The sequence below is a fragment of the Gallus gallus genome, unplaced genomic scaffold (assembly GCF_016699485.2).
Source record: "Gallus gallus isolate bGalGal1 unplaced genomic scaffold, bGalGal1.mat.broiler.GRCg7b scaffold_60, whole genome shotgun sequence".
Lineage (NCBI taxonomy): Eukaryota > Metazoa > Chordata > Aves > Galliformes > Phasianidae > Gallus > Gallus gallus.
Window position 1 is genome coordinate 106417 of NW_024096012.1, and position 8022 is coordinate 114438.

The 8022-nt window shown below is 65.2% G+C and overlaps 1 protein-coding gene across 2 annotated transcripts in view; it reads left to right on the plus strand.

Annotated features, from left to right (window-relative positions):
- WRAP53 (WD repeat containing antisense to TP53) overlaps window positions 1-7037 on the plus strand; it is a 13699-nt gene extending 6662 nt beyond the window's left edge. For both annotated transcript variants that reach the window (XM_040657196.2, XM_040657197.2), the window contains 5 exons: window positions 895-1027; window positions 1877-2085; window positions 2805-2908; window positions 4232-4378; window positions 5848-7037. In XM_040657196.2, the coding sequence (XP_040513130.1) occupies window positions 895-1027; window positions 1877-2085; window positions 2805-2908; window positions 4232-4378; window positions 5848-6760 (1506 nt within the window). In that variant the 3' untranslated portion in view covers window positions 6761-7037. The remainder of the gene's footprint in view (window positions 1-894; window positions 1028-1876; window positions 2086-2804; window positions 2909-4231; window positions 4379-5847) is intronic.
- Window positions 7038-8022: the final 985 nt, after the last annotated feature.

The following is an 8022-nucleotide window of genomic DNA, read 5'->3' on the forward strand; positions in this document are numbered from 1 at the left end:
CCCATTGCCACACCCCACATTGCGTCCCCCCCCCCAAAATCACCCCCCCATTGCATCACCCCACGTTGCGTCCCCACCCCCCCCCATCGCCCCCCCATTGCATCACCCCCCATTGTGTCCCCAACCCCCCCATCGCCCCCCCATTGCATCACCCCCCATTGTGTCCCCAACCCCCCCATCGCCCCCCCATTGCATCACCCTCCATTGTGTCCCCCCCCAACATCGCCCCCCCATTGTATCACCCCCCATCGTGTCCCCCACCCCCCCCCATCACCCCCCCATTGCATCACCTCCCATCATGTCCCCCACCCCCCCATCGCCCCCCCATTGAGGCACTCCCCATTGCGGCACCCCCCCCCCCATGTCACCCCATTTTGTCCCCCCCCCCCAAATCACCCCCCCCCATTGCATCACCCCCCATTATGTCTCCCACCCCCCCATTGTGGCACCCCCCCCGTTGCATCACCCCCCCATGTCATCCCATTGTGTGCCCCCCCACTCAATGCCTCCCCCCCATTGTGTGCCCCCCCACTCAATGCCGCCCCCCTACCCCCCCATTGCGTGCCCCCCCACTCAATGCCCGCCTCCCCCATTGTGTGCCCCCCACTCAATTGGTGCCCCCCTGCCGCCCCCCCTGTTGTGCCCCCCCACTCAATGCCTGCCCCCCCCCATTGTGTGCCCCCCCACTCAATTGGTTTCTCCCTGCCCCCCCTGTTGTGCCCCCCCACTCCCCACCCCCCATTGTGTGCCCCCCCTCTCAATGCCCGCCTCCCCCATTGTGTGCCCCCCACTCAATTGGTGCCCCCCTGCCACCCCCCCTGTTGTGCCCCCCCACTCAACGCCTGCCCCCCCTGCCATCATTGTGTGCCCCCCACTCAATGGGTGCCCCCCCAGGACGAGCTGATGTCAGCCCACTCTCTGGCCTTCTCCCCGGACGGCTCCCGGCTGCTGTGCGGCTTTGAGAGCTCCGTGCGCATCTTCACCACCGAGCGGCCCGGCCGCAACTGCACCGTGCGCCCGCTGCGCCGTGAGCACCTCCGGGGGGCGGGGCCAAAAGGGGGCGGGGCCGAGGGGGCAGCCAATGGGGAGAGGTCATGAAGGGCTCAGGGGCGGGGCCAGATGGATGGGGAGGCGCAAGGGAGGCGGGGCCAAGGGGAGAGGCAACAGAGAGAGGCCATGAAGGGCTTGGGGGCGGGGCTTTGGAGAGGGCCAATGGGATGAGACTCTGAAGGGCTTGGGGGCGGGGCCAGATGGACAAGGGGTGGGGCCAAGGGGGGCGGAGCCAAGGGGAGAGCCAATGGGGAGAGAGGCAGGAAGGGCGGGGCTTGGGAGAGGGCCAATGGGGAGAGACCATGTAAGATTTGGGGGCGGGGCAAGATGGGCAGAGGGTGGGGCCAAGGAGGGCGGGGCCTAAGCGCAAGCCAATGGGGAGAGACCATGATGGGCTCAGGGGTGGTGTTGGATAGCCAGGGGGCGTGGCTTGTAGGAAGGGCCTTGGAGAGAACCAATGGGGAGAGGCCTTAAGGAGCTCAGGGAGCTATCTGACCGACGGGGGCGGGGCTTATAATGAGGGGGCGGGGCTTTGTGTGGGGTGGGTGTTTGTGGATGGGGCAAGAAAGGATGGGGCGGGGCTTATGGAAAGGGGGCGGGGCCTGAGCGCTGGGTGGGGAAGAGATGGAGGAGTTGGGCCACAAAGGCGGGGGCGGGGCTTAAATAAAGGGGTGGGGCTTTAAAAGGGGCGGGACCATGCGTACTGTGGGCGGGGCTGGGCAAAGAGGCGTGGCCTAATAGGGTGGAGGGGGCGGGTCCCCGAGGCAGGGGGCGGGGCTTGGGGCAAGGGGGGCGGGGCCTGACTGTCATTTTCCTCTCTCTTCAGATGGAGGGCAGGGTCAGAGCGGCCTGATTGGCTGCCTGGCCGTTAGCCCCGCCCAGGAGCTGTTCTGCTGCGGTTCCTATGGGCGCAGCCTGGGGCTGTACCCCATGGGGGGGGGAGGCCCCGTGGCTCTGTGGCCCCACCTCCCCATGGCCCCCACCCACCTCCGCTTCAGCCCCGACGGGGTCCTCCTTTACGCAGGAGGGCGCAAGGTGGGCGGGGCTACGGGGCCCGGGGGGCGTGGCCGGAGGGTGGGCGGGGCCAATGGGGATGAGTGGTCGATGGGAGAGAGCGGGGTTTAAGAGGGGGCGGAGCCTAAGGGTGGGCTGGAGTGATGGTTGAAGGGGGAGGGGCCTGTGGGTGGGCGGGGCTAAGAGGCATGACTGGCAGATGGATGTAGGGCTGGGTTTTTGGGGTGAAGGGGCGGGGCCTGTGAGTGGGCGGGGCTAAAGGAGCCCTGGGTGTGGTGTGGGGGCGGGGCTATTTGTCATGATTGGCAGATGTGGGCGTGGTTAAAGTTCGAGGGGCGTGGCCTATAGGGGGCGGAGCGGGTTGGAACGATGATTGACAGGTGAATGGGGGCGTGGCCTGAGAGCTGGCGTGGGTAATGATCTGAGATTGTGGCCTGTAGGTGGGCGGAGCTAAACACATGCAGAACGATCTATAGGGGGCGGGGCTATTTGGATATGATTGACAGGTGTATGGTGCAGTCTGAGAGTGGGCGTGGTTACAGAAATTAGGGGGCGGGGCCAACGGGGGCGGGGCCATCGGGCTTAATTGCTGCTGGGGTGTGGCCTGAATGTGGGCGTGGTTAAGGCAGGTGGGGCGGGGCTGTCATGTTGGGGGCGGGGCTTTGGGGTCGTGGGCGTGGCCTGTGGCTTGTGGGCGTGGTCTGGGAGTGGGCGTGGCTTGCTGAGGCCCCGCCCCTCAGGCGGAGCACATCCTGTGCTGGGATCTGCGGCGCCCGGACGCGGTGCTGATGGCGATGGAGCGGCGCGTGGCCACCAACCAGAGGGTGACCTTTGACCTCGACCCGTGAGTGACAGCGGGGGGGGGGGGAAAGGGGGAGGGGATGGCGTTGGGGTGACATTGGGTGGCATTGGGTGGCAGTAGGGGAGGGTGGCACCGGGTGATATTGGGGGATGCTGAGTGACAGCAGGGCTGGGGGACGTTGGGTGGCACTGGGGTGGGGGACATTGGGTGACATTGGGTGACATTGAGTGACAGCAGGGCTGGGGGACATTGGGTGGCAGTGGGGTGGGGCAGGGGGGCATTGGGTGACATTGGGAGGCACTGGGTGACAGCTGAGCTGGGGGACATTGAGTGACAGCAGGGCTGGGGGACATTGGGTGGCAGTGGGGTGGGCTTGGGGGGCACTGGGTGGCATTGGGTGACAGCAGCGCTGGGGGACATTGGGGGTCATTGGGTGACAGTGGGGTGGGGCGGGGGGGCACTGGGTGACATTGGGGGACATTGAGTGACAGCAGGGCTGGGGGACATTGGGTGGCACTGGGGTGGGGTGGGGGGGGATGAAGGGACATGGGGGGGATGGGGGGATGCGGTGACATGGGGGGGTGGGGACATGGGGGGGATGCATATGGGGGGAATTGGGTGGGGATGGGGTGACATGGGGTAGGATGGGGGGGATGGGGGGGATGAAGTGACATGGGGGGGATGTGGGGGGTTTGGGGGGGGGGCTGCAGTGACGGGGGGGGATGGGGTGGGGATGTGGTGACATGGGGTGGGATGGGGGGGATTAAGTGACATGGGGGGGTCGGGGACATGGGGGGCTTGGGGATGTGGGGGGGATGGGGGGGATGAAGTGACATGGGGGGGAATGTGGTGACATGGGGTGGAATGGGAGGGTTGGGGGGGGGATGTGGTGATATGGGGTGGGATGGGGGGGTTTGGGGTGGGGTGGGGGGGATGGGGACATGGGGGGGATGTGGTGACATGGGGGGATGGGGACATGGGAGGGGTTTGTGGGGGGATGTGGTGGCGGGGGGGGATTGGGTGGGGATGTGGTGATATGGGGTGGGATGGGGGGGGTGAAGTGACATGGGGGGGGATGGGGGGGTTTGGGGGTGGGGATGTTGTGACATGGGGGGGGTGGGGATATGGTGACATGGGATGGGGGGGGTTTGCAGGGGGATGTGGTGACATGGGGGGGATGGGGGGGGATTGGGTGGGGATATGGTGACATGGGGGGGGGGATGGTGGGGGATGGGGAGGATGGGGGGGGGATGAAGTGACATGGGGGGGGATGAGGGGGTTTTGGGGGGGGGGATGCGGTGACCTGGGGAGGACTGAGGGGGGGGGAGGGGGGTTTCCCGGTGGTGACCCCCCGGGTGCCCCCAGGAGCGGCCGTTTCCTGGTGGGGGGGGACAGCGCCGGCCGTGTGACGCTGTGGGATACGCGGAGGGCGCCGCCGCCGCCGCCCGGGCACACAGCGCTGCCGCACCGACTGCGCTTCGCCGCGCTGCGCGACTGCGTCAACGGCGCCAGGTGGGGGCGCCGCACCGCGCACTGCCGCGCCATCCGCGCTGCGGGCGCCGCTGACCCCGTCGTGTCCTCTGCCCCCCATCGTGTCCCCTCTGCCCCCCATCGTGTCCTCTGCCCCCCTTCTCCCCCCTGCCCCCCATCGTGGTCCCCCTGCCCCCCATGTCCCCTCTGCCCCCCATCTCCCCTCTGCCCCCCGTCGTGTCCCCCCTGCCCCCCCCATGTCCCCCCTGCCCCCCATCGTGTCCTCTGCCCCCCGTCGTGTCCCCTGCCCCCCACAATGTCCCCTGCCCCCCATCGTGTCCTCTGCCCCCCATCTCTCTTCTGCCCCCCATGTCCTCTGCCCCCCATCATGTCCTCTGCCCCCCATGATGTCCCCCCTGCCCCCATCATGGTCCCCCTGCCCCCCATCGTGTCCCCCCTGCCCCACGTGATGTCCCTTCTCTCCTCCTGCCCCCCCATGTCCCCTCTGCCCCCCATCGTGTCCTCTGCCCCCCATCGTGTCCTCTGCCCCCCATCGTTCCCCCTGCCCCCCCATGTCCCCCCTGCCCCCCGTTGTGTCCTCTGCCCCCCATCATGTCCTCTGCCCCCCATCATGTCCCCCCTGCCCCCCACGTCCCCCCTGCCCCCCACCATGTCCTCTGCCCCCCATCATGTCCCCCCTGCCCCACGTGATGTCCCTTCTCTCCTCCTGCCCCCCATGTCCCCTCTGCCCCCCATGATGTCCCTTCTCCCCCTTCTGCCCCCCATGTCCCTCCTGCCCCCCATCATGTCCTCTGCCCCCCATCGTGTCCTCTGCCCCCCGTCATGTTCCCCCTGCCCCCCATGTCACTGCTGCCCCCCATCGTGTCCTCTGCCCCCCATCGTGTCCTCTGCCCCCCATCATGTCCCCCCTGCCCCCCATGTCCCCTCTGCCCCCCATCGTGTCCTCTGCCCCCCATGTCCCCCCTGCCCCCCCATCATGTCCTCTGCCCCCCGTCATGTCCTCTGCCCCCCACCATGTCCCCCCTGCCCCCATCTCCCCTCTGCCCCCCATGTCCCCCCTGCCCCCCATCGTGTCCTCTGCCCCCCGTCGTGTCCTCTGCCCCCCATCATGTCCCCCCTGCCCCCCACGTCCCCCCTGCCCCCCACCATGTCCTCTGCCCCCCATCATGTCCTCTGCCCCACGTGATGTCCCTTCTCCCCATGTCCTTTCTGCCCCCCATGTCCCCTCTGCTCCCCATGATGTCCCTTCTCCCCCCTCTGCCCCCCATGTCCCTTTTGCTCCCCCTGTCCCCCCTGCCCCCCATGTCCCTTTTGCCCCCCATGTCCCCTCTGCCCCCCATGATGTCCCCTCTGCCCCCCACATTCCCCCTGCCCCCCATCTCCCCCCTGCCCCCCATGTCCCTTTTGCTCCCCATGTCCCCTCTCCCCCCCACGTCCCCCCCCCATCCCCGCTGCCCCATAGATCCTGACTTGTCCCCATGTCCCCCCAGCCTTCACCCCACGCTTCCTCTCCTGGCCACCTCCTCGGGGCAGCGCGTGTTCCCGGCGCCGTGGGACAGCGATGAGGACGGGGGGGACGACGACGGACCCCCCCGGCGTGGGGAGAACCGCCTGCAGCTCTGGTGGTGGGGGGGGGGCGGCGCCCACCGCTATGGGGACGGCGGAGAGAGCGGTGGGGACGGCAATGAGATCTATGGGGACGACAATGAGATCTATGGGGGTGGTAAAGAGGTCTATGGGAACAATAGGGAGACCTGTGGGGACAATGGGGGGACCTATGGGGATGATGGGGGGACCTATGGGGACAATAAGGGAACCTATGGGGACAATAAGGGGACTTATGGGGACAATAGAGAGACTTATGGGGAGGGCAATGAGACCTATGGGGACAGTGCGGGGATCTATGGGGACAATATGGAGACCTATGGGGACAATGGGGGGACCTATGGGGTCAATAGGGAGACCTATGGGGAGGGCAATGAGACCTATGGGGACAATGGGGGGACCTATGGGGTCAATATGGAGACCTGTGGGGAGGGCAATGAGACCTATGGGGACAGTGGGGGGACCTATGTGGACAATAAGGGAACCTATGGGGACAATAAAGGGACCTATAGGGACAGCAATGAGACCTATGGGGACAATAAAGGAACCTATGGGGAGGGCATTGAGACCTATGGGGACAATGGGGGGATCTATGGGGACAATAAGGGAACCTATGGGGACAATAGGGAGACGTATGGGGACAGTAAAGAGACCTATGGGGACAGCACCGTGACTTATGGGGACAATAGGGAGACCTATGGGGACAGCAACAGGATCTATGGGGACAACGCCGTGACCCATGGGGACAGTGAAGAGGCCTATAGGGACAACAGCGTGACCTATGGGGACAACACGTGACCTCCGAGGATGTCACCCAGCCCTATGGGGACAGCGCCACCACCTATGGGGACAACAATGAGACCTATGGGGACAATGCAGACCTATGGGGACAATGCAGACCTATGGGGACACCGTAAGCTCTGAGGATGTCACCGAGCCCTATGGGGACAGCAGTGTGGGACAACGCCATGAGCTATGGGGGCAGCAGTGGGACCTATGGGGACAATGAGCCCTATGGGGATGATGAGCCCTATGAGGCCAACAATGAACCCTATGGGGCTGCCACCACAATCTATGAGGACAACAGTGACCCTATGGGGACAACAGTGACCCTATGGGGACAACGAGCCCTATGGGGACAACGAGCCCTATAGGGACAGTGAGCCCTATAGGGACAGTAAACCCTATGGGGACAGTGAGCGCTATGGGGACAGCAATGAGGCCTATGGGGACAATGAGCCCTATGGGGACAACGCAGTCCTATGGGGACAGCAATGAGCCCTATGGGGACAGTGAGCCCTATGGGGACAACACAGCCCTATGGGGCCAACACAGCCCTATGGGGACACTGAGCCCTATGGGGCCAACACAGCCCTATGGGGACAATGAGCCCTATAAGGACAATAAGCCCTATGGGGGCAATGATCTGTATGGGGACAGCAATGAGCCCTATGGGGACAACACAGCCCTATGGGGACAACAGTGAGCCCTATGGGGACAACGATGAACCTTATGGGGCCAACAGTGAGTCCTATGGGGCCAACACCACAATCTATGGGGACAGCTGTGAGCCCTATGGGGACAACACAGCCCTATGGGGACAGCAGTGACCCTATGGGGGCGACAATGAGCCCTATAGGGACAGTGAGCTCTATGGGGAATGTGAGCCCTATAGGGACACTGAGTCCTATGGGGACAGTGAGCCCTATGGGAACAATGATCCTTATGGGGACAACACAGCCCTATGGGGACAGCAGTAACCCTATGGGGCCAACAGTGAGCCCTGTGGGGCCAACAATGAACCCTATGGGGCCAACAATGAGCCCTATGGGGACACCACCACAATCTATGGGGACAATAAGCCCTATGGGGACAGCAACACAGCCCTATGGGGACAGCAGTGAGCCCTATGGGGCCAACAATGAGCCCTATGGGGACAGTGAGCCCTATGGGGACACTGAGCCGTATGGGGACAGCAGTGAGCCCTATGGGGACAGTGAGCCCTATAGGGACAGCTCTGAGCCCTGTGGGGCCAACACAGCCCTATGGGGCCAACAGAG